Source organism: Mobula hypostoma, chromosome 1 (assembly GCF_963921235.1).
Source record: "Mobula hypostoma chromosome 1, sMobHyp1.1, whole genome shotgun sequence".
NCBI lineage: Eukaryota > Metazoa > Chordata > Chondrichthyes > Myliobatiformes > Myliobatidae > Mobula > Mobula hypostoma.
Genome location: NC_086097.1, coordinates 250,304,204 through 250,331,583, shown reverse-complemented (window position 1 = coordinate 250,331,583; position 27,380 = coordinate 250,304,204). Strand labels below are relative to the sequence as shown.

The following is a 27,380-nucleotide window of genomic DNA, read 5'->3' as shown; positions in this document are numbered from 1 at the left end:
CTTGGGGTTAGAGAAGTGTGTGTGTGTGTGTGTATGAGGAATGGGGCTTGTTTTGCTGTTGTAGATTTGTTACTTGTGCTCGCTGTTGTTTTGCTGAACATGTGGGAATACCCTGTTGGTGCTGGAATATGTGGCGACCCTTGCGGGCAGCGCCCAGCACATCCTTGGGTGTGTTGGTGGTTGATGAAAACGACACGTTTCACTGTGTGTTTTGATCTACACAGACATGATAAATAAACTTGAATCTTAAATCTTAAATCTTGAATCTTGATTCAAGCAATTTTGACTCAGACCAGTAGGTGGTGCTGTGCATCAGTGAGTTTCTTCCTGCTTAAGCAGCTTTCTATGAGTGTTAGTTAAAATTGTACAGAATCTTTTACATCTGTGCTTTGGTATTGAAACCCCCTTTTACTGGGTGTCCCTGGAAATGTGGCTCGTTGGCCCCTTGCTAACAGCCCCTAGATTCTGCGACGAGAACCCACCTTTCTCTGGCTTCGTACTCTAGGGAGTGTATGACTTTGGTCCCGCCAAATCGGTGGCATCGGGATGTCTCACCCACCCAGACCCGGTTTGCGTGAATGCTGAGTGATTTACTGCCCTGCAAAAGCCTGTCGGCATGGAATAACAGATTGCACACTGCATACAATTCTAAAGAAGCATATTTATGGACATTAACTTAACCAAAGAGTTAGTAAAGAAAAGAAAGAAACAAATGGGCCCATTTAAATTAAATAGTCAAGTGTGCACAGGTTGGAGCACAGATCTTCCAAAAGCTATATTCAGCAATCTTCAGCAGACGTCCACACCGGGCTCCACTGAATCGTGTTTCCCCACTGGATCAAATCCTACGACTGGTTCTCTCTGGTGTCTCCTCTCTTCATCTCCCACTGGAAAAAAAGACACAGACCCACCTCTGGTGTCAGTCACAAGATCGCTCCGGCCCCCAGCCTTCTCCAGAACCTTCTCCCCGTTCCACCCTCGTGATTGGGCGGCGCACATTCCTAAGCATCCCTTATCTCCCACACTAACCCAAACACTGCTCCTACAGAAGGACCATTAGGTGAAATACCCTACAGCATTAGCAGCAAAACCTTTACCAGGGTGTTACAGTATTTTTAAATAATTTATCATTTTAAATATTTAAGTTTAAATCAAAATGCAACATTAAACATTACAAAATTTAGAAATTATTATTGTAGAATATAGAGCAGCGCAGCCCAGCAGTGCAACTCATGACATCATGCCAACTTTTGAACCTATTCTAAGGTCAATGTGAAGCATTCTATTGCATCCGGTGCTCCTGGTGAGGCCTCCTTTACATTGGTGAAAGCTGACGCAGATTGGGGGACCGCTTCGTCGAGAACCTCCGCTCCATCCGCCACAACAGACAGGATCTCCCGGTTGCCACCCACTTCAACTCTGCTTCCCACTCCCATTCAGATATGTCCATACATGGCCTCCTCTACTGCCATGATGAGGCTAAACTCAGGTTGGAGGAGCAACACCTCATATACCGTCTAGGTAGTCTCCAGCCCCTTGGTATGAACATAGAATTCTGCAACTTCCAGTAATTCCCTCCCCCTCCCTTCCCCTATCCCTGTGCCACTCTGCCCCCTCCCCTAGCTGCCTATCACCTCCCTCATGGTTCCACCTCCTTCTACTACCCATTGTGTTTTCCCCTATTCCTCCTTCACCTTTCCTGCCTATCACCTCCCTGCTTCCCCTTCCCCACCCCTTTATCTTTCCCCTTACTGGTTTTTCACCTGGAACCTACCAGCCTTCTCCTTCCCACCCTCCCCCCACCTTCTTTATAGTGCCTCTGCCCCTTCCCCCTACAGTCCTGACGAAGGGTTCCGGCCCGAAACGTCGACTCATCGTTTCCATGGATGCTGCCCGACCTGCTGAGATCCTCTGGCGTGTTGTGAGTGCACTTTGAAGCGAGGTGATTATTTCCTTCTTACTGCAGTAGCGGCCACAAACTCAAACACACTGGAAATAATATTCACTCCACCACAGACTATCCCAATGCCTAAAGGCCACAGTGACCTTGACAGACAGTGACCAAACTCCCCTCCTCTTCTGAGGCTACTCTTTTGACTGGAACAAGTCGACGGATTTAGCAAGGAAGTCCCCTTTGAAGTCCAGTTCCTTTCCATGATTTTGTGCACCAAGGATGCACATGTATACTAACCACATAGTAACATGAGAAAAATGATTCTTTTTACCTGGATTAAATTGAAATTCTCAGCCTGCAGTTTCATATTTAGAATTTTCATTTCGTCATATAGATCGGCTTGGTATGCCATATCTCCACGTAGAAGTTCAATCTTGTTTCCCAACCTCATGTCGATTTTTAACAAGAATTCAACCACAGTGTCAAAAAGATCAAAGAAATATTTTATGCCCCAGCCTTTTGACAGCCAATGCATTTCAGTGTAGTACAATTGACCACTCGTGTAAGGTCTCATAATCCCCAAAGGTGGTTCTTGGACGCACATACGAAGCCGAGGTCGCTTTGAACATCTCGAGGAATCCTCAGGGTCGACAGTTCACTGATTCGCTCTTTTTCACCATTTGGTTCCGGCCAGCGCTGTATCGTCGCACAACCTGTTTTCCGTAGATCTGTAGAGAAGGTTGAGAGGGTGTACTTGACTTACCAACTGTTAAATTGCATGAACTCGTTCCGTGCCACGAGTGAAGGGGAACTGTTGGGCACCCTGGTTGCTAATTTATTTATCCCCAGTAATTTGAGTTTGGTTGGTAAAATCGGACGAGATTGCCTACTAACGATCGGTCAGGTCTCGTGCCTCAAGTTAGGGTGCCACTTACTGCCTCCCCCCAAGAAACTTGCCACCCCCGAGGATTTCTGTTTCCTTAGGACATGTAACCGGCCCCTCGGCGAGCGGTACCACCCCTGTTGGGAATCACTGATTTTGAGATACAGGCTCTTCAAGCCCACCACCCAGCAACACACCGATTTAACCCTAGCTTAGACACAGGACAATTTGCAATGACCGGTTAACTCACCAACCAGTACATCTTTGGACTGTGGAAGGAATCCACAGCACTGCACCTGGAGAAAAACCTCAGTCACAAACTTACTTACAGATGGCGCTGGAAATGAACTCTGAACTCCGATGCCCCGAGCTGTAATACCATCACGTTAACAACAACGCTGCCGTGGCACCAAAAGTTATATGTGTGGACTCTGTCAGCCTCACCTTTTACCCTCCTCAAGGTCTGTGATGTGGACAAAGAGTAGAAGAGCCAAGAGTGCCAAGGTGTGTCAATAGTGCAAAGGCAATTGCGATTTGGAGCCTCTGGGCATCACCCAACAACCAGTGCTCCATAAATAACTTTGGTGTTTTGAAAGTAGAAGTAAATCCTTGTTTGCAGCTTGGTAACATAGAAGTTGGCTTTTACAGTGCCGGTGACCCAGGGGTTCACTTCCTGCCACTGTCTGTAAGGAGTCTGGATGTTCTCCCTGTGATCACATAGGCTTCCTCCAGGTATTCCAGTTTCCTCTCACTGTCCAAAGACGTAGTGTCGGTTTAGGGTTAGTGAGTGTGGACAGGCATTAGAAGCGTGGCGACATTTGTGTTGGTCATTGACACTGTGTAATTCGATGCTTATTGGAACATAGAACATTGGACCACAGTACTGATGCTTCAGTCTGTGATGTGCCAGTCTTACAACCTACTCTGACCCGTCACTCCCACATAGCCTCCAGTTTTCCATCACCCACGTGCTTCTCTAATGCCCCTAATGTATCTGCTATTTGCCTCCAACCTGATGGCATGAACATCGGGTTCTCAAATGCCCCCCCTTCACCATTCTCCATTCCCTCCCTCACCTTATCTCCCTACCTGCCTATCACCTCTCTCTGGTGCTCCTCCCTCTTTTCTTTCTTCCATGGCCTTTGTCCTCTCCTATTAGATCCCCCCTTCTCCAGCCTTGTATCGTTCACCAATCAACTTCCCAGCTCTTTACTTCATTCCCCCCCCCCCCCCCGGTTTTATCTATCACTTCCCCCCCCACTTTCTTACTCTGACTCCTCATCTATTTTTTCAGTCCTGATGAAGGGTCTCGGCCCGAAACGTCGACTGTTTACTCTTTTCCATAGATGCTGCCTGGCCTGCTGAATCCCTCCAGCAATTTGTGCGTTCTGCTTTGATTTCCAGCATCAGTAGATTTTCTCTTGCCTGCTATATGCCCCTGATGTTTTGATGTACATGTGATGAATAAAGATAACTTTAATCTTTGGAAAAAGATTATGAGTCCTGCTTAAAAATTGCTGGTGAACGCAGCAGGCCAGGCAGCACCTATAGGAAGAGGTACAGTCGACGTTTCAGATGCTGCCCGAAACGTTGACTGTACCTCTTCCTATAGATGCTGCCTGGCCTGATGCATTCACCAGCAAATTTTATGTGTGTTGCTTGCAATTCCAGCTTCTGCAGATTTCCCCGTGTTTATGAGTCTTGCTGCTTGATTTTTTTCTCATGGAGAAATGGTGGAAGATATTTAAATTAAATGTTTAATCATTTGGAATTAAACATGCCTTACTTTAACTTTTTTCTATAAGATGCAGGTATGACAGCCAACGTTCATTCATCAGCAGGACGATCAAAGTTGTGACCTAAAACTTAAGTGCAACTGGTCAAACCGCAAATGTTTAGGAGGTGTGAGGAGGAAATGTCAACTTCCTGGCATCTGAAGGAAGTCGTTGTTGTTGCCAGAACATGAGTAACAAATCAGTATGGTTGCTGCTGTGTCTGCGCCCGGACTGTGCCTGAGAGGCTCTCATGTGAAATCTAATGTGGGAAAGGTTTCTCCCCGACCCCTTTCCTCTCAGCCCAAAAAGTCGTCTATTCATTCCTCTCTGTGGATGCTGGCTGACTTGCTGAGCTCCTCCATTATTTTGTGTGTGTTGTTATAAATATTATTTCTTTCAGTGTTAAACTCAGCTTTTTAATTACTGGGCCGAATCTCCCTTGCAGATCATTGAGCAAAACTGTGGAGTCTTGCGAGCGATCAGGAATGCCCACACCACGAGCAAAGCACAGAGTGGCATTAACCTTCAGTCCTCCGAAGGACAATGATTGATCGAGTAACTGGTAGGTCAATTCCCCGCTGGCCACAAGGTTGAGTTTTCGAGTCCTGGAGTTGCACAGATCTGGCTCTCTGATTGTGCTCGGCTGGGCTGCAGGAAGGCTTGCAGTGTCAACAACACTGGTTTCCAGTAAGAGGAGGGGGGAGGTGGAAATTTTGTGTGAAATGATCACAGCTCTCATCACTCGTTCAAAGGTCGGGACCAAATCCATGGAAAAAAAATGTGAAACCGGGGGCACCTGCGTCATCAGAACTCCATGACCATGCTTTAATATTTAAGCTCTTCGGTCCGTGCTTGGTCAGGGCCAACCACGGATGTTGTGGCCTAGATGTCTACATGAAACACAAGCCCTGGCAGTACAACGTGGAAAGCAAGCTGTGGCCCAAGCACCAGGCTCCTCTGCTCCACACAGCTGATGAATCCAAAGGAACGACAGAGACCGATACATTTTATCACCAGCGGCATCGCAGGAGTTGCCAGTCAGCGATAAACTCAGCATAGGACTGCCTTAGGGACTCCAACTCCAGATTTTATCATGGGTTTACTCCCAAAGCCTCCCCCATGAGCAGAGGTTTGAGATCAGAGCTTCCCTTCTCCTAGATGAGCTGCCAACTACAGCTGATCAGCCCTATCGGCCCAGACCGGTAACCCACCTTTTCCCCTTCTCCTGTCAGTAGAAACTGTTTAGCACTATTTAAGTTATAAACGCGACCTAAAACCATGCAAAATTTTACAATGTTTGCAGAGTTGATCAAGGTTTTTGTCCCCGTTAAGTTTACTTGTTGCTATAGTTTTATTGCTCACATCACCACAAGTCACCTTCTGCAACAGGCAGGGCAATCCATTTGCAAGAATCTACAGCACAAACAAGAGAAAATCTGCAGATGCTGGAAATCCAAGCAACACACACAAAATGCTGGAGGGTCTCGGCCTGAAACGTTGACTGTTTTACTCTTTTCCATGGATGCTGCCTGGACTGCAGAGTTCCTCCAGCATTTTGTGTTTTACAAGTACCTACATATTGTACAAGGATCTTTCCAGTTCAGCTGAAAATCACTTCAGTGCAGAACGTGGAAGAAGCAGCAATCTGTTATCTTATTTTAAATGTATTGTTAAAATTACCCAGCAACTTCATTTTAATAAGGACCGTAAGACATAAGAGCAGAATTAGGCTATTTGGCCCATCAAGTCTGCTCCACCATTCCATCATGGCTGATTTATTATCCCACTCAATTCCATTCTCCTGTCTTCTCCCCATAATGCCCTTAACAATCAAGAATTTAGCAACCTCCGCTTTAAATATACTCAATGATTTGGCCTCCACAGATTTCTTAGAAATGAATTCCACAGTTTCACCACCACCTGCCTAAAGAAATTCATCTCTGCCCTTGTATTAAGGCTGAATAATGATAATACTAATGATAATTGCTCCTTTGCAATTCATGTAACTTTAATTGCAACAGCTATAGATATTGTACAGCAGAAGGAAATCTACAGACAGTAAAAGAAAAAGACAAACAAGAGCCTCTGTCTCTGTGCCTACTTTTTTGGCAAGGACTCTCCACCCCACACCGATGACCCCTTCTCCCACTTTCAACCCTCCTCCTCTTCCTGGACACCCCACTCTGATCTTCTGCCTGCTCTAGACCTTTTCATTGCCAGCTGCCGATGGGACATCAACCGTTTTGACTTTACCACTTCTTTCTCCAATTCCAGCCTCACTCCTTCCAGACACTCTCCGCATTAATCCTAGCCTCAGCATCAATAGGCGTTAGTCAATTTGTGAGTCAATCCGTTAGCCTCGTGAGACCATGGATTTGCGCCTTTGAAGGTTTCCAGGGCGCAGGCCTGGGCAAGGTTGTATGGAAGACCTGCAGTTGCCCATGCTGCAAGTCTCCCCTCTCCACGCCACCAACGCTGTCCAAGGGAAGGGCATACAGCTTGGCACCAGTGTCGTCACAGAGCAATGTGTGGTTAAGTGCCTTGCTCAAGGACACAACACACTGCCTCAGCTGAGGCTCGAACTAGCCCAACACCTTAACCACTTGGCCATGCGCCAATACTCACAGATATGGGAGGTGCTGTAGTAGGCTGGTGGACTAACCTCTACTTTGCTGAGGCCCAGCGACAACTCTCAGACACCTCTTCTTACTTACCCTCACCCCCCTGCACAGGATCCCACTAAGGAGCACCGGGCCATTGTCTCCCACATGATCGCCAACCTTGTTAACTCTGGAGATCTCCCATTCTCTGTCACCAACCTCATAGTTTCCTCATCTTGTATCTCCCATTTCCACCTCTTCCCCTACATCCACAAACCTGCCTGTCCAGGTAGACCCATTGTTCCTGCCCCACTGAACTCATCTCTGCATATCTCTACTCAGTTTCATCTGCCCGGTTCCGGCCCTTCCTACCTACGTCCACGACACTTCACACACTCTTGATCTTTCAATGATTTCAGGTTTTCTAGTCCTGATCATCTTGTTTTCACTATGGATGTCCAGACCCTATACACCTCCACCCCCAACAGGAAGATCTCAAAGCTCTCCATTCTTTCTGGACACCAGACCCAACCAGATCCCCTCCACCACCACTCTCCTCCGTCTAGCGGAACTTGTCCTCACTCTCAATAATTTCTCCTTTGGCCGCTCCCACTTCTTTCAAACAGAAGGGGTAGCCATGGGTACTCGCGTGGGTCCCAGCTATGCCTGCCTTTTTGTCGGCTACATGGAACAGTCTAGGTTCCAAGCCTACACTGGCATCATCACCCCCCCATGCCATTTTTCCTACATTACATCAACAACTTCATTGGCGCTGCTTCCTGCACCAATGATACGGAATTCATTGACTTCTTCAACTTTGTCTCCAACTTCCACCACCAAGCACATCTTTCTCTCCCCTCACTTTCTGCTTTCGGCAGGGATCGCTCCCTACGTGACACCCCTGTCCATTCGTCCCTCCCCACTGATCTCCCTCCTGGCACTTATCCTTGCAAGCGGAACAAGTGCTACACCTGCCCCCACACCTCCTCCTCCAGTACCAGTCAGGACCCCAGTCCTTCAAGCTGAGGTGGCACTTCACCTGTGAGTCTGTTGGGGTCATATACTGTGTCCAGTGCTCCCGGTGTGGCCTCCTGTACATCGGTGATTGGGAGACCGCTTCGCCGATCACCTTGGCCAGAAATAAAGCGGGATCTCCCGATGGCCGCCCATTTTAATTCCACTTCCACTTCCCATTCCAACATGTCAGCCCATGGGCTCCTCCGCTATCTCAATGAGGCCACAGTCAGGTTGAAGGAGCAACACCTTATATTCTGTCTGGGTAGCTTCCAACCTTGATGACATGAACATCGGTCTCCTCGAACTTCCGGTGATAGCCTCCTGCCCACCGTTCTCCGTTCCCATTTTCCTCTCTCACCTTATCTCCTTGCCTGCCCATTACCTCCCTCTTCCATCCTCTCCTATCATGACATCGTACTAATAGCCGACTCATTAACGAAACTTCAAGAACTACTCACTATAGTGGCAGCAGAAAGTAATCGCAGAGGCTTCTCAATCAATACCAAGAAGACAGAAAGCATGGTCATCTCCAGAAAGATAAACATCCCACAATGTGTGATCAAGATCGGAAATACAAACATCAAACAAGTCAACAAATACAAATATCTTGGCAGCCTAATAACAAGTGATGGCGGGTGCGACACAGATGTCAAATACAGAATAGCAATGGCGAAAGAAGCTTTCCAAATAATGAAGACCATATTAACAGACAGAAAGATGAGCACGTACACAAAAAATGGAATACTGCAGTGCTACATTTATTCTATCTTGACTTATGGAAGTGAATGCTGGACCATTTCTCCAGCAATGGAAAAGAGACTAGAAGCATCTGAATTATGGTTCTACAGGAGAATGTTAAAAATATCATGGACCACACACACATCAAATGAAGAAGTTCTGAGAAGAGCCCAAGCAGTTCGAATTACAAGCAATTCAACAATAAGAGAAAAACAACTCAGATTCCTCGGACACATCATGCGGAAAGATGAACTAGAAAAACTCAGTCTCTGGAAAGATCGAGGGGAGCAAACCTAGAGGAAGACCTCGGCTTATGTACATCAAAAGCATAGCCAGGTGGCGACACATCGAGGAAATGGAAGTCATCCAAAGAACGAGGGATAGATCTGTATAGAAAACCATGGTCACCAAAGTCCATATCGGATATGGGACCTGGACAGACAGACAACCTTGTATTTCTTCCTCCCCTCCCCCACCTTCTTACTCTGACCTCATCTTTTTTTCCCTCCAGTCCCGATGAAGGGTCTTGGCCCAAAATGTTGAATGTACTCTTTTCCTGGCCTGCTGAGTTCCTCCAACATTTTGTGTGTGTTGCAAAAGAAAAAGACATTCAGGTTTTTTTTGCCATACGTGAACTTATTCACTTCACAATGTCCAGATTCCATAACCTGAGAGATACAGTGCATATCTGGGCCACAAAGAGTAACGGACAGTACAACAAGATGCTCATTTGAATAACTTAGTATATTTTACTTCCTTAGTTCTATTGCAAAGTAGTACTACTTATTTACAAGCGTTTGTATATTTGATGATCTGAAGGCCTGTGCATAGCACAGTACACACTCCTCAGTCCACAATGCTGTGCCAACATTTTAACCTACTCTAAGATCAATCTACCCCATCATTCCTACATAGCCCTCTATTTTTCTATCATCCGTGTACCTATCTAAAGGTTTCTTAAATGCCCCTAATATTTCTGCCTCTACCGCCAACCCAGGCAGGGTAATCCATGTACTCACTACTCTGTATAAAAAACAAACTTACTTCATAGGGAAAATTTTCAACTTGAAAACCAAACACTACACTCAGTTGAACCTCCTGTACCTAATAAGGTGGCCACTGAGTGTATGTTCATGGTCTTCTGCTGCTGTAGCCCATCCACTTTGAGATTCGATGTGTTGTGCATTCAGAGTTACTCATTGTAATGCATGATTATCAGTTACAGTCACCTTGAACCAGTCTGGACATTCTCCTCTGGCCTCTCTCATTAACAAGCCATTTTCACCCACAGAACTGCTGCTCACTGGATGCTTTTTGTTTTTCGCACCATTCTCTATAAACTCCACCCCTGAGGTTCCCAACCTGGGGTCCACGGACCTCTCGGTTAATGGTAGGAGCATAAGGAAGGTTGGAAACCCCTGCTCTGGAGACTGTTACGCATGAAAATCCCAGAGCAGCTGTTTCTGAGATACTCAAACCTCCCTGACTGGCACCATCAATTATTCCATGGTCAAAGACACTTAGATCACACTTCCTCCCCACTCTGCTGTTTGGTCTGAACAACAACTGAACCTCTTGACCATGTCTGCATGTTTTTATGCATTGAGTGCAGAACATGATTGGCCAATTACTTTAACGAAATGTACAGGTGTACCTAATAATGTGGCCACAGAATATATAAAGGTGAAATCCTATGTGTGTCCTTATCTAATCTCTTAACTTTAGTGGAAGAATTGTGACCCTGAAAAGCCAATTGAGCCATAGCAGATATAACACTTCTATTTCTGCACTGCAGAATGAAAACCCAATTTATTTACTAGACCTCTAGTTCTAGTCTCATCCAATCTCAGAGGAAAAAGCCTGCTTGCACGTACCCTATCTATACCCCTCATAATTTTGTATACCTCTATCAAATCTCCTCTCAGCTCAATAATGGTGAGGTTGTTTAGGATGCAGAAAACAGCATGCTTTATACTTGATTTGTCAAACTGGACTATACAAGATGTTTAATTTTAGAATTTACAAGCATCAGTAATTATTTGCCCGCTGTTTAAAACCAAGACAAGGATTTAATCTCAATAGACTGAATTTAGATGCAACTTTTCTTGTTTGACTCTCTTTCCTTTCTTGTTCCATACTAATTCTGGTAACTGAGTAGTCTACTTAGATTAGACTGGACATTGTTCCAGGTCTGACTCATTTAATTAGGACCAACCCATAAACTGTACCCCCACCCCAAAAAAACATGACTTACTGTTCTTTAGAAAATTAACATTTAAAAGACACCAAACTGCTTGCATCTTAACCCAGAGCTTGTTTGTACATAGATAACAGTTGCAGTAAAACATGAAGGACAATAGATGCCTTCATTAAGAACAACTTCTCTCTGGCCTTCATTAGTCAGTGGATTGAGTTCAAGAGCTGTGAGGTAACGTCACGGCTCTATAAAACCCTGGTTAGGCCACACTTGGAATATTGCATTCACTTCTGGCCGCCTCACTATAGGAACGATATAGGTCAGAGGGTACACCAGTATGCTGTCTGGATTAGAGAGCACATCTTTTGAGGAATGGTTGAGTGAGCTAGGGCTTTTCTCTTTGGAGTGGAGGAGGATGAGGGGTGATTTGATAGAGGTGTACAAGATGATAAGAGGCATAGATTGAGTGAAGCGAGAGATTTGTTCCAAGGCAGAAATGGCTAATACTAGGGGCATAGTGTGGGCACGTGGCCAAGTAGTTAAGGCATTGGACTAGCGACCTGAAGGTCGTGAGTTCGAGCCCCAGCTGAGGGAACCTGTTGTGTCCTTGAGCAAGGCACTTAATCACACATTGCTCTGCGACGACACCGGTGCCAAGCTGTATGGGTCCTAATGCCCTTCCCTTGGACAACATCGGTGTCGTGGAGAGGGGAGACTTGCAGCATGGGCAACTGCTGGTCTTCCATGCAACCTTGCCCAGGCCTGCGCCCTGGAGCGTGAAGACTTTCCAGGCGCAGATCCATGGTCTCGCAAGACTAACGGATGCCTTTAAATTAAGGGGCATAATTTTAGGTTATTGGGAAGATGTCAGAGGTAAGTTCTTTGCACAGAGTGGTGGGTGTATATCGGGGTGGCGGTAGAGTCAGATACATTAGGGGCATTTAAGAAACTCATAGATGGTAACATGAATGATAAAAAAGAGGGCTATGTAGGAGGGAAGGATTAAATTGATCTTAAAGTAGGTGAAAAAGGGTCAGCAGAACATTGTTGGGCCGAAGGTCCTGTACTGTGCTGTATTGTTTGATATTCCAACAACCTCTTCATCCCTTCCAAAAACAGCTACGATACTAATCTTGGCTCTTATACCCCTTTTGATCTCTCAGGTCACACACCTCATTTCAGTTGAGTGAGTCTCTACATTATGTAAAGAAAATTGTAAGGAGAAGCTTCTTTATTTTGCATTTAGTACATTTTACAGCAGGTAAATCATCTTCCCCCACCCCCACCCCAAATCAAAGCACAAATGTTGCCATTTATTATACTTTCAGAACGTAAGTAAATTATAAATACAAGTCTACACCACAGTAATAGTGAAGGATATATAGTTTTACATATCACACCTCTGATACACGAGACTGAATTATAGAACAATGCATTGAATAATCTTGGAATTTTGTTCAATTTGTAAGTTTATAAATCGCTGCAGACTAGTCCTAATATTAGGCAAAGACAGACACCGCAATAGTACAACACAAACAGCACTCAAATAACTAAATATCGAGAGGGAAGGAGATAAAGGCACATGCGTGTTATTTTAAAAGCTTTAAAGAAGCCGCTTTTAAAATATTCTGGTTTTGAATTAATAAATACAAAAACAAACAGTATCAAAAATATACACCTGTAAATAAAAGATGTATTGCAAGACAAATAAAGAGCTTTTAGATTTCACTTTCAAATGTCTGTAGGAATGTCTTTAAGGAGAGGATTTCGGGGTAGGCTCTGCTGGTCTTGCGGTACAAGTCTAAACCCGTCAGATGCTCGATATCACGTACACGTGCTGTGTGTAACTTCATCAGGTCCTCAATCCACTTTGGATCCTCATCGTTACTCTGAAATTTTGAGAAAAAGATACAGCGGATTCCAGTTAATTGGGCCAATGCTTTGTCACTTCAAAACATTAAACTAATTCAAAGGAAGACATGGAGACTGAAATGTGAGTCTAACCTTGAGTTTACTTCAAGTATGGTGTGCATGCATATCACATGGTAGTGTGATGATGTGTACAATTCTCATATTTAGATATGTAACCCATAATGAATTATTTAACCAAACAAGAATGCTTAATCAAACAACAAACATACAAGATTATTCAAATATTACTGAAATATTAAATACACAACAATCAGTTAATAGGGACAGCTGTTTACTTGGGACATCTCTTAAAGAAATAGGGACAGCTGCTTAATTGGGACAGAGGACTGCTGCTGGACAGTTTTTAACTAGCTTCAGCTGCATGGACTTGGGTGGGCACCGGACACTACACCATGCTGACAGCGAACAGTTTTTAACTAGTGTCAGTTGCTTGTGTTCGTGTTCAAAAAACAGTGATTTTCATCACCGACAGTTGGCAAGAAATAAGCAGTAAGACAATTCAGAACTTTTACACACGGTGGTTTCAAGCATTCAGGCTTGGAGAGGACAGCAACGGCCAGAAGTGAAAATGCCATTGGTGCGACACAGTAGTTTTGTGCTGTTGAAGTTAATCCTACGGCCATAGCGAATGCAGAGTTTCTGCTACCGCTGATTTCTCCAGGTAACTGATACAGCTCCTGTGCTCCTTGATGTGGGTTTCCACCGCGCGTCCAGTCTGGACGATTTACACTGCCCGTATTCACAGGGAACCCTGAAATCGCCAGCCGACCGGAGGCCCAGGTCATCTTTGACCCACATAAGCTGTGATTTGAGCTTCCTTACGGGTTTGTGGATGGTATTAACCTGGTAGTTCGTTACGATCCTGACAATCCTTCCAGAAACCGTGGAAATTTAGGGAAGACGGTCTGTAGCAACAGGTTCCTCCTCGTTGTTAGGTTTCCTGGTTTCTCCGTCAGCCCTAAGATGCACAACGAGGGTCCCCCTGAGGCCTATCATCACTGGGATAGATTCTCCAACTTGCTACATAGAAACATAGAAACATAGAAAATAGGTGCAGGAGTAGGCCATTCGGCCCTTCGAGCCTGCACCGCCATTTATTATGATCATGGCTGATCATCCAACTCAGAACCCAGCCTTCCCTCCATACCCCCTGACCCCTGTAGCCACAAGGGCCATATCTAACTTCCTTTTAAACATAGCTAATGAACTGGCCTCAACAGTTTGCTGTGGCAGAGAATTCCACAGATTCACCACTCTCTGTGTGAAGAAGTTTTTCCTAACCTCGGTCCTAAAAGGCTTCCCCTCTATCCTCAAACTGTGACCCCTCGTTCTAGACCTCCCCAACATCGGGAACAATCTTCCTGCATCTAGCCTGTCCAATCCCTTTAGGATCTTATACGTTTCAATCAGATCCCCCCTCAATCTTCTAAATTCCAACGAGTACAAGCCCAGTTCATCCAGTCTTTCTTCATATGAAAGACCTGCCATCCCAGGAATCAATCTGGTGAACCTTCTTTGTACTCCCTCTATGGCAAAGATGTCTTTCCTCAGATTAGGGGACCAAAACTGCACACAATACTCCAGGTGTGGTCTCACCAAGGCCTTGTACAACTGCAGTAGTACCTCCCTGCTCCTGTACTCGAATCCTCTCGCTATAAATGCCAGCATACCGTTCGCCTTTTTCACCGCCTGCTGTACCTGCATGCCCACTTTCAATGACTGGTGTATAATGACACCCAGGTCTCGTTGCACCTCCCCTTTTCCTAATCGGCCACCATTCAGATAATAATCTGTTTTCCTATTTTTGCCACCAAAGTGGATAACTTCACATTTATCCACATTAAATTGCATCTGCCATGAGTTTGCCCACTCACCCAACCTATCCAAGTCACCCTGCATCCTCTTAGCATCCTCCTCACTGCTAACACTGCCACCCAGCTTCGTGTCATCCGCAAACTTGGAGATGCTGCATTTAATTCCCTCATCCAAGTCATTAATATATATTGTAAACAACTGGGGTCCCAGCACTGAGCCTTGCGGTACCCCACTAGTCACCGCCTGCCATTCTGAAAAGGTCCCGTTTATTCCCACTCTTTGCTTCCTGTCTGCTAACCAATTCTCCACCCACACCAATACCTTACCCCCAATACCGTGTGCTTTAAGTTTGCACACTAATCTCCTATGTGGGACCTTGTCAAAAGCCTTTTGAAAATCCAAATATACCACATCCACTGGTTCTCCCCTATCCACTCTACTAGTTACATCCTCAAAAAATTCTATGAGATTCGTCAGACATGATTTTCCTTTCACAAATCCATGCTGACTTTGTCCGATCATTTCACCGCTTTCCAAATGTGCTGTTATCACATCCTTGATAACTGACTCCAGCAGTTTCCCCACCACCGACGTTAGGCTAACCGGCCTATAATTCCCCGGTTTCTCTCTCCCTCCTTTTTTAAAAAGTGGGGTTACATTAGCCACCCTCCAATCCTCAGGAACTAGTCCAGAATCTAACGAGTTTTGAAAAATTATCACTAATGCATCCACTATTTCTTGGGCCACTTCCTTAAGCACTCTGGGATGCAGACCATCTGGCCCTGGGGATTTATCTGCCTTCAATCCCTTCAATTTACCTAACACCACTTCCCTACTAACACGTATTTCGCTCAGTTCCTCCATCTCACTGGACCCTCTGTTCCTTACTATTTCTGGAAGATTATTTATGTCCTCCTTAGTGAAGACAGAACCAAAGTAATTATTCAATTGGTCTGCCATGTCCTTGCTCCCCATAATCAATTCACCTGTTTCTGTTTGCAGGGGACCTACATTTGTCTTTATCAGTCTTTTCCTTTTTACATATCTATAAAAGCTTTTACAGTCCGTTTTTATGTTCTCTGCCAGTTTTCTCTCATAATCTTTTTTCCCCTTCCTAATTAAGCCCTTTGTCCTCCTCTGCTGAACTCTGAATTTCTCCCAGTCCTCAGGTGAGCCACTTTCTCTGGCTAATTTGTATGCTACTTCTTTGGAATTGATACTATCCCTAATTTCTCTTGTCAGCCACGGGTGCACTACCTTCCTTGATTTATTCTTTTGCCAAACTGGGATGAACAATTGTTGTAGTTCATCCATGCAACCTTTAAATGCCTGCCATTGCATATCCACCGTCAATCCTTGAAGTGTCATTTGCCAGTCTATCTTAGCTAATTCATGTCTCATACCTTCAAAGTTACCCCTCTTTAAGTTCAGAACCTTTGTTTCTGAATTAACTACGTCACTCTCCATGTTAATGAAGAATTCCACCATATTATGGTCACTCTTACCCAAGGGGCCTCTCACGACAAGATCGCTAATTAACCCTTCCTCATTGCTCAAAACCCAGTCCAGAATAGCCTGCTCTCTAGTCGGTTCCTCGACATGTTGGTTCAAAAAACCATCCCGCATACATTCCAAGAAATCCTCTTCCTCAGCACCTTTACCAATTTGGTTCACCCAGTCTACATGTAGATTGAAGTCACCCATTATAACTGCTGTTCCTTTATTGCACACATTTCTAATTTCCTGTTTAATACCATCTCCGACCTCACTACTACTGTTAGGTGGCCTGTACACAACTCCCACCAGCGTCTTCTGCCCCTTAGTGTTACACAGCTCTACCCATATCGATTCCACATCTTCCCGGCTTATGTCCTTCCTTTCTATTGCGTTAATCTCTTTTTTAACCAGCAACGCCACCCCACCTCCCCTTCCTTCGTGTCTATCCCTCCTGAATATTGAATATCCCTGAACGTTGAGCTCCCATCCCTGGTCACCCTGGAGCCATGTCTCTGTGATCCCAACTATATCATAATCATTAATAACAATCTGCACTTTCAATTCATCCACCTTATTACGAATGCTCCTTGCATTGACACATAAAGCCTTCAGGCACTCTTTTACAACTCTCTTAGCTCTTTTTAATGCTTGCCCTGGATTTGTCGGCCTGCCACTTTTACTTTTCCCCTTTGTACTTTTTGCTTCTACGCTCACTTTACACCCCTCTGTCTCTCTGCACTGGTTCCCATCCCTCTGTTGTGAACTAACCTCCTCACACCTAGCCGCTTTAATTTGATTCCCACCCCCCAACCATTCTAGTTTAAAGTCACCTCAGTAGCCCCCGCTAATCTCCCTGCCAGGATATTGGTCCCCCGAGGATTTAAGTGTAACCCGTCCTTTTTGTACAGGTCACACCTGCGCCAAAAGAGGTCCCAATGATCCAAAAACTTGAATCCCTGCCCCCTGCTCCAATCCCTCAGCCACGCATTTATCCTCCACCTCATCGCATTCCTACTCTCACTGTCGCGTGGCACAGGCAGTAATCCCGAGATTACTACCTTTGCGGTCCTTTTTCTCAACTCCCTTCCTAGCTCCCTATATTCTTCTTTCAGGACCTCATCCCTTTTCCTACCTATGTCATTGGTACCTATATGTACCAGGACCTCTGGCTCTTCACCCTCCCACTTCAGGATATCTTGGACACGATCAGAAATATCCCGGACCCTGGCACCAGGGAGGCAAACTACCATCCGAGTCTCTGGACTGCGTCCACAGAATCGCCTATCTGACCCCCTTACTATCGAGTCCCCTATCACAACTGCCCTCCTCTTCCTTGCCCTACCCTTCTGAGCTACAGGGCCAGACTCTGTGCCGGAGGCAGGGCCACTGTCGCTTCCCCCGGGTAAGCTGTCCCCCCCAACAGTACTCAAACAGGAGTACCTGTTGTTAAGGGGCACAGCCGCCGGGGTACTCCCCATCACCTGACTCTTCCCCTTCCCCCTCCTAACCGTGACCCACTTGTCTGCCTCCCGTGGCCCCGGCGTGACCACCTGCCTGTAACTCCTCTCTATCACCTCCTCGCTCTCCCTGACCAGACGAAGGTCATCGAGCTGCAGCTCCAGTTCCGTAACGCGGTCCCTTAGGAGCTGCATCTCGACTACCTCACTAAGCATTTAATGACCATGCTGTCTCCCTTTGTTGGGGGCTGTGTGCATCACATCACGAATTCAACTGACTTCGTGAAAACAATAACCAAAATCCAGCGGAACCCGGAGGACATAATGGTCAGTTTCAACGTGGTGCCCCTGTTCACGAGAGTTCCCAGTAAGCAACATCCTTCTATTCTGGGAGAAGTCTAGGACTCCCCCACCGTAGGAAACATCCTTTCCACATCCACTCTGTCTAGGCCTTTCAATATATGGTAGGTTTCAATGAGATCTTACTCCCCCCCATTCTTCTAAACTCCAGTGAGTATGGACCCAGAGTCATCAAACCCTTCATTCCCAGGATCAATCTCATGAACCTCCTCTGGACCTTCTCAGATGCCAGCATGTCTTTTCTTAAATAACGGACCCAAAACTGCTCCCAATAATCCAAATGCAGTCTGACCAATGCCTTATAAAGCCTCAGCATTACATCCTTGCTTTTACATTCTAAACCTTTCGAAATGAATGCTAACTTCACATTTGCCTTCCTCACCACCGACTCAATCAGCAAATTAACCTTTAGGGCAGGGGCACGGGTTCCTAACCTTTTTTATGCCATGGAGCCTTATCATAAACCAAGAGGTCTGTGAAAACCCTGCTTTAGGGAAACCTGCGCAAAGACTCCCAGGTCCCTTTGCACCTCTGATTTCTGAATTCACTCCCTGCTTAGAAAATAGTCTATGCTTTTATTCCTTCAAACAAAGTGCAAAACCATACATGTTATTTGCGTCCAGAATATATTTCTCCACAAACACTCAATCAGTACAATTAGTGGTTGGAGAGGACATTGCTGCTCACCCTTGTCCATCTTGCAGGCAAGAGAGAAAATTAAATTCCAGCCTGCATTCAATGTTAGCTCAGTAAGTTGCCCAACTTGCAGGCTCGACCTTACTGGCATCTTCCTTTTCCTAAACCTACAGAACTGATGCACGGTGGAGAGCATCCTGACTGGGTGCGTCAAGGCCTGGTGTGGGAACACCAACACCCAGGAACAGCAAAAACACAAAATGTAGTGGATACAGTATAGTCCATCACTGGCAAAGCTCTCCCCACCATTGAGTACATCTACACGGAGAGCTGCTACAAGAGAGAAACATCCATCAAGGGCCCCTACCATGCTCTCTTCGGGCTGGAGGTACAGAATTCTAAGGACTCCCACCAGGTTCAGGAACAATTATTACCCCTCAACCATCCGGCTCCTGAACCGACATGGGTAACTTCGCTCACCTCAACACTGAACTGATTCCACAACCTACAGACTCACTCTCAAGGACTCACGTTCTCAGTATTATTTACTTATTTATTTGTACGGTTTGTCTTCTTCTGCACATTGGTTGTTTGTCGGTCTTTGTTTATGCATAGCTTTGCATAAATTCTATTTTATTTCTTTATATCCCTGTCAATGTCTGCAGGAAAATGAATCTCAAGGTACTTTGATTGTAAATTTACCTTGAACAGGTTAGAACTTTATTCCCTCGAGTGCAGGAGAGTGAGAGAAGATTTGATGGAGGTTTACAAAATCATGAGGGATATAGATAGGGTAAATGCAAGCAGGTTTTTTTTCCACACCCATGTTGGGTGAGACTACAAATAGAGGTCATGGGTTAAGGGTGAAATGTTTAAGGGGAACATGAGGGCAACTTCTTCACTCAGAGGGTGTTGAGAGTATGGAATGAGCTTCCAGCACAAGTGGTGGATGTTGGTTTGATTTCAACATTTGAAAAGTTTGGATAAGTACATGGATGAGAGGGGTATGGACGGCTGAAGTCTGGGTGTAGGTTGATGGAACTAGGTAGCATTATAGTTCAGCATGAACTCAGCCCTGTTTCTGGGCTGTAATTTTCTATGACTCTATTGCAGATGATAAAATCACTTGGATTCTAAAGCTCATTATTTTGGAGATGAAGGGGGGCTAGATTCAATTCACTAAGGATTCTCCTGCACATGCATATATCGCAGGTGTGAAGAAATTGCCTAACGTACCCAACAGACTGGCAAGGGATACACTTCCTTGTTACATTCTAGAACAAGGATATGGATGCAACAACTGGCCTCTATCAGAATCAGAATCCTTTATTATCGCCAAGTATGTGGACACATACAGGGAATTTGATGCCGGTTTCCCTGAGCTCTCACTGTACAGTCAGTGCTCTCAGCCACTCACTGACTGGATGAAGAATGCACAGTGACAGATGCCTGGCTCTATCAGGAGGGTGTATATCACTCACTGTCTACTCCCTCCATCGTGGGCACTAGCCTCCCCATCACTGAGGACATTTTCAAAAGATGATGCCTCAAGAAGGGGGCATCTATCACGATGAACCCTCACCATCGAGAAGATGCCCTCTTCTCATTGCTGCCATCAGGGAGGAGGTACAGAAGCCTGAAGACACACACTCAACACCTTGGAAACAGCTTCTTCCCTTCCATCATCAGATATCTGAATGGACAACGAATCCATGAACAGCATCCCATTATTTTCCTCTCTTTTTGCACTTTTTATTTACTTTATATTTCTTATTGTAACTTGTAGCAGTATTTATTGTTGGGTTGAGTTGTTCTCCAACCTTAGCAATTTACTTGCCAATGTTTCGTCACCATGCAAGGAGACATTGCAGCGTGCTGTTGATTGTGGTGTACCCTCCGAACGCTTGGCCTTTATATATCAATCAGCTGACCTGTCGTCATTTCAGAAATTCAGTTGTGATATGGGGAGGAAATTTCGTCGCTGACTGGTTGTGTGGCGAACTTTGTGTGTCAGTAACTTTGCCCACCTCGGCTCATAAATAGGATCGAGGTCTACATGTTTGTTTACAGAAAACCATGCCTCTTGGCATTCTCCTGCATGCCGCTTGTTTGCTTGCGCTATGACTTTCACTGACGCCCAGTCGAGCTTTTGCCCCTCTCAACCTTCATGGGTAGAGACCAGGGAGAGCTGGTTATGCCGTTTTGCAGCCAGCTGATTTTCATGGATCCTTGTGGGTAGTTTTCTCACAGTTTAGTCAACGTAATATTTGTTGCAGTCCCCCCGCCCCCCATTGAATTTTGTAGACCACATTGGTTCGCTGTTTTGGTCTACAAAGTACTCTCCCCAACATTGCTGTTGGCTTGTGCATGACTGAAATTCTATGTTCTTGGAGCACTGGGCCATCACTTCCAAGATGAAAGGTCATTTCTTGGTTGGTGCGTTATCGACCTCGTTGACATCTTCATATGAAGCTCCACAAAGTTCCATGAACAGCGACTGGCTGTAAGGTGGCACGACCGACTCCCTCTATTCTATAAGCATGGAGATCGAGAGGGGCACAATTTCAATTGGACATCAGTGGAAGTCATTGCGCAAGCAACAGCACAGCATGCAAGAGAATTCCTAGAAGGGTGGCTTTCCACAAACAATTCTGCAAACACGTGGACCTCGATCCCATTTGTGAGCTGATGCAGGCAAGATTCCAAACACATGAAGTTCACCATGCAATCAAACAGCGACGAGATTTCCTCTCCACATCACAATAGAGTTTCAAAATGACATCCAATCAACCGATTGGAAAGTACATGAAGGTCAAGCATTGGGAGGACTCACCATAATCAACTGTACACTGACACCTCCTCACACAGTGATGAAACGTTTGCAAGTAAATGGCCAAGATTAGAGAACCACTCAGCCCAATGTTACATACCTCAAGGAGATCTTGTGACTTTCTTGTGAGAATGATGTAATGGTCTTTTGGAGGTCACCTGATGTAATTTTCCCACCGATGTGAGGTCACGTGATGACATGTTCACCACGGGTATAAAAGGGAAGACCCCTGGTGACGCAGTTATTTTTCCAGTTAGAACGTCAATGAGATACTCCACTCTGCTGCCTATTTGCATTATGATGCAGTTTTAATTTTAAACTGAGTTTTATGTTCTAATGTAAGGTATAGAAGTCTGGATCAGCAGTTTAACCAATCACCGCCAGGTTTGTTAATGTGTCTTTTCAGTAACATTGGAGTGAAGATGGGACCCTGAAGGAAACGTTCAACAGGTTTGGAAAGGATCGACCATTATTGAATTCGTTCAAGAAAGAGTGATCTGCATGAGATAGCCTCTGCTAAAAGTGGCAGAAAGGCTGTGCAGGATCTATTCTACGGAGGAAGGTTAGTGCCTTTAAAACTGTTCTATTCCTGTCGTCGTGAATCCTGTGGACAAGACTGGGTCTGACTGGGAGTGGCAGTGACGTCGTGTCTTCGAGGAATTCGTTACTTCATGAAAGTCTCTCCTAATTGTCTATATAAATCTCTTGGACTTTAAAATTTACCATTCCAAGAACTGTGTTTGAATTTATCGCTTTAAGAACTGGTTTCGCATTATCACTTTAAGAACTAGTACTGAGTAGCAGTTTACCGAATGGCCGCATAGCCGTTTACTTCCAGCAACACACATCAAAGTTGCTGGTGAACGCAGCAGGCCAGGCAGCATCTGTAGGAAGAGGTGCAGTCGACGTTTCAGGCCGAGACCCTTCGTCAGGACGAACCAGCAACTTTGATGTGTGTTGCTTGAATTTCCAGCATCTGCAGAATTCCTGTTGTTTGCGTTTACTTCCAGTTAGGGCTTTCGTTTGTTTTTCATTGTTTATCAGGGTTTAATAAATGTTTGTTTGTTTATAAATCCTGACTCGATATATTCATTGGTGCCGATTACGTGACACCAAGCATCAACCACCCGAGCTATACATCTTCCGAATTATTTCCAGTATTTTTTATACCTTGCACTGAACATAACGTCAGAAATAATAAACCGGCTTCAGGTTCTGAGGCAGCAACGTGCAACGCAAGGAAGTGCATCGGTGTGAAAACTCCATTCTGGCTTGGTCCCTATGCGGTGTAACACTGCAACGAGAAGCCCCTGTTTCAACAGAAGTCAGGAGCATCTCGGGTTTACAGTGCCACTCCCACACATTACTTACGTTGCAGCTCTCATCATTGTCGGGTCTGTGGGGCAGAATGAACGATGATGCAGTGAGAGGCCCGTCACACTTATCCACAGGCTGGGTGCTATCCAGGCAGCTGGTGATAACACTGTAGTAATGTGTTGGAACAGGGATGGATGCATCGACTTGCCTGAAAGAACAAACAAAATTCAAATGGTGACCAATACACAATTGCTCATCTTCTCATACCAAGGCGCATGTTTTAAGATAAACTACTGATTCGTAACACTTTAGACTGAGTTCTGTGAGGATGTGGTAGTGCAACTACTTAAATCTGATTTCCAGCATCTGCAGAATCTCTCATGTTTACGGTGCACTGCAATGTCTCTCCAATGGATTCCTATCCTGATGTTTAAATCCTCTGCAACACACACAAAAGTTGCTGGTGAACGCAGCAGGCCAGGCAGCATCTCTAGGAAGAGGTACAGTCGACGTTTCAGGCCGAGACCCTTCGTCAGGACTAACTGAAAGAAGAGCTAGTAAGAGATTTGAGTCCTGACAAAGGGTTTCGGCCCGAAACGTCGACTGTACCTCTTCCTAGAGATGCTGCCTGGCCTGCTGCGTTCACCAGCAACTTTTATGTGTGTTGCAAGAGATTTGAAAGTGGGAAGGAGCTCCTCTCTTCAATGGGAGTTCAATGAGACCCTCTCTCACTACTCTGCTCTTCTCTGTGATACCTGCTGCTCTCTGACTCTTCTCCTATCAGATTCCTTCCTCTCCAGCCCTTTACCTTTTCTACCCACCTGGCTTCATCAAGCTATCATCCTTCCCCTCCCCCAACCTCCTCATTCAGGTATCTTCCCCCCTTCCTTTCCAGTCCTGATAAAGGGTTTAGGCCTGAAATTTCAACTGTTTATTCATTTCTATAGATGCTGCTTGACTTGCGGAGTTCCTCCAGAATTCTACGTGGATCGTTCTGGATTTCCAACACCGGCAGAACCTCTCATGTTTATGATGCTCTGTCATCTGTTTTTACTTGAATACATCATGAAGTAGTTGACCTAAGTGAGTGTTCCCTACAAATTAATCAACAATTGACCTGAAAGTTAACGATGTTCTCTCAGTGGTCATAAAGCCTCTCAGTTAATGGAACTCCCCCCGCTGATCTCTGCGCCAATTCAAATATGGCACCTCCACATCGCTGAGCTCCAAGTTCATTTAACCTTATGTTTACATAGAACATAGATCATAGAAAATTACAGCCCAGTACTGGCCCTTCAGCCCACATCAGCGTGCTGACTTTTTAACCTACTCCAAGATCAATCCAACCCTTCCCTCCCACATAACCCTCCATTTTTCCATCATCCAAGTGCCCATCTAAGATTCCCATTATTAAATGCCACTAATGTATCTCCCTCTACCACCACCAATGGCAGGGCGTTCCACACACCCACTGCTCTCTTTGTAAAACATAGCTTTGACATCCTGCCAACACCTCAAAATTAAACCCTCTTGTATCAGTAATTTTCGCACTGGGGAAAAAGTCCCTAGCTACCCACTTGATCGATGCCTCTTATCATCTTGTACACCTCTATCAAGTCACCTCTAATCCTCCTTCACTCCAAAGAGAAAAGCCCTAACTTACTCAACCTATCCTCATAAAACATGCTCTCTAATCCAGGCAGTGTCTTGTAAATCTCCTCTGCACCCTCTCTAAAGTTTCCACATCCAGGAGATGTGCTCTAGGATTTTTTTTAGAAAGCCATCAGATACTAAACATTTCTATTCAGTTTTGTTTCCTAAGTCCAGAATTGATTTTTTTGGAGTGGAAACCTTCGGATGGTGTTTTTCCACTCAGTCATGACCTATAATTTCAAATATTAACCAAGCAGAGTTATAGGTACAACATGTTCTATTTATTTTGTAAAGAAGTGCAGGTGAACTAAATTGCCCACAGCACAGAAGTCTGTTACTTTATTTCAACTTCTCCCTCTCAATTTTACCATTTCTTTAACTCCTTCAGTTATCTGTTAAGACTTCTCCGTGGATTGTCACCTTGCGCGGTGGAGAAGCTTGTGTGGTCCTGTGATCCCGACAGTGATGCTGTCTGGAGCTATGTTCCTGGTAGAGTCACCCATGGTGATAAGGTCGAGGGTGAGGTCCCTGACAAAGAACAATTCAACCAAGACCTCAACGGTGGAACAGGCGGACGAAGTTACTTCGAACTCAACGGCTGTGAAGGCGGATGAAGGCTGCAACAAATCCATCAGCTCCAATCGTCGTGGTTTCCGTGCCATTGGAATCAGTTGGTTGATTTGTGAAGTATCGTGTGCTTCTTGGAGTGAAACATCAAGTACACGTTAAACAAATACACGCACAGGCGTCTTCACTCTGTGGGCCACTTCTTCAGAACGAAGACAATCATCCTCGACCTCGAGGGATAGCCACGACGATCTGTTAACAATTGCCCTTTTACACTCATCACTGCCCACCTTTCATTGTCTTGTTCCTCTTTCTCTATTAAGAACATAAGAAATAGGAGCAGGAGTCGGCCATCTGTCCTGTCGAGCCTGCTCCACCATTCAATAAGATCATGGTTGATCTGACCATGGACTCATCTCCACCTACCTGCCTTTTCCCATAACCCTTAATTCCCCTGCTATGCAAAATTCTATCCAACCTATTGTTACCATCACATTGTGAGCATAAAAGAGAAGTCACGAGCAATGTAACAAGACGTGAAGACTCTGGAAAGGGCATGTTCCAATTTTGTTTTATCCTCCTTTGCAGGTCTACCGTTTGGATCTCTCCCCCTTTACAAATCTCCATGCATTTATCTGTTATCATTCACTCACTCATTCTCTTTGTTGTTGTTTGTCATCGTCAATGATCTAAATGATAATACAGTTAACTGGATCTACAAATTTGCAGATGACAACAAGACTGTGGGGGGGGGAGCTAGTGGACGGTGAGGAAGACGATCATGGCTTGCAGAGGGATCTGCATCGGCTGGAAAAATGGCAGATGGAATTCGATGCAGACAAGTGTTGCTTTGTTGCCAAGTTTGCAGATGATACGAAGATTGGTGGAGGGACAGGTAGTGTTGAGGAAACAGGTAGGATGCAGAAGGACTTAGATTAGGAGAGTGGGCAAAAATGTGGCAAAGGAAATACAATGTTGGAAAATGCATGGTCATGCACTTTGGTAGTAGAAATAAATGTGCAGATTATTTTCTAAGCGGGGAGAAAATCCAGGAATCTGAGAGGCAGAGGGACTTGGGAGTCCTTGTGCAGAACACCCTGAAGGTTAATTTGCAGGTTGAGTCGGTGGTGAGGAAGGCAAATGCCATCTTGGCATTCATTTCAAGAGGTCTAGAAGTCAAAAGCAAGGATGTGATACTGAGGCTTTATAAGGCACTGGTGAGGCCTCACCTTGACTATTGTGAACAGCTTTGGGCCCCTCATCTTAGAAAAGCTGTGCTAACATTGGAGAGGGTCCAGAGGAGGTTCACAAGGATGATTCCAGGAATGAAAGGGTTTTCATACGAGGAATGTTTGATGGCTCTGGGTCTGTACTCAATGGAATTCAGAAGGATGAGGGGTGACCTCATTGAAACCTTTTGAATGTTGAAAAGCCTAGACAGAGGTGCGGAAAGGATGTTTCCCATGGTGGGGGAGTCTAGGACAAGAAGGCACAGCCTCAGGATAGAGGAGCGCCCTTTCAAAACAGAGATGCGGAGAAATTTCTTTAGCCAAATGGTGGTGAATTTGTGGAATTTGTTGCCACATGCAGCTGTGGAAGCCAGGTCACTGGGTGCATTTAAGGCAGAGATTGATGGGTTCTTGATTGGACACGGCATCAAAGGTTACAGGGAGAAGGCCGGGAACTGGGGTTGAGGAGGAGATAGAAAAGGGATCAGCCATGATTGAATGGTGGAGCAGCCTCGATGGGCCAGATGGCCTAATTCTGCTCCCATGTCTTATGGTCTAAGTCAAACCTTTGCACTTTGGTAGGACCAGCCAGGGTAGGTCTTACACAGTGAGTGGTAGAACACCGAGGGTGTGGTTGAACAAAGGGATACGGGAATACAGGTACATAATTCATTGAATGTCATGTCACAGGTAGATAAGAGTCATAAAGAAAACTTTTGGAACACTGGCCTTCATGTGTCAATGTACTGAGTACAGAAGATGGGACATTATGTTGAAGTTGTATAGGCTGTTGTTGAGGCCTAATTTGTAGCATTGTGTGCAGTTTTGGTCACCTACCTGCAGGCAATATGTAAACGGGGTTGAAAGAGTGCAGAGAAAGTTTACAAGGATGTCACCGGGACTGCAGGACGTGAGTTATAAGGAAGGATTGAATAGGTTAGGACTGTACTCCTTGGAACGTAGAAGACTGAGGGGAGATTTGA

The 27,380-nt window shown here is 45.2% G+C and overlaps 1 protein-coding gene and 1 long non-coding RNA gene across 7 annotated transcripts in view; both read right to left on the bottom strand.

The window, feature by feature from the left end:
* Positions 1-670: 670 nt before the first annotated feature.
* LOC134343685 (uncharacterized) lies at positions 671-3,191 on the bottom strand. Its single transcript, XR_010017321.1, has 3 exons — positions 3,107-3,191; positions 2,226-2,622; positions 671-887 (listed from the first exon to the last, which is right to left on the bottom strand). It is a non-coding gene; the product is annotated as an uncharacterized LOC134343685 (long non-coding RNA).
* A 9,168-nt stretch (positions 3,192-12,359) lies between these two features.
* Positions 12,360-27,380, bottom strand: part of enpp2 (ectonucleotide pyrophosphatase/phosphodiesterase 2) — a 167,183-nt gene continuing 152,162 nt past the window's right edge. For all 6 annotated transcript variants that reach the window (XM_063067070.1, XM_063067065.1, XM_063067095.1 and 3 more), the window contains 2 exons: positions 23,003-23,156; positions 12,360-12,993 (listed from right to left, as the gene is read on the bottom strand). In XM_063067070.1, coding sequence (XP_062923140.1) covers positions 12,823-12,993; positions 23,003-23,156 — 325 coding nt within the window. In that variant the 3' untranslated portion in view covers positions 12,360-12,822. The remainder of the gene's footprint in view (positions 12,994-23,002; positions 23,157-27,380) is intronic.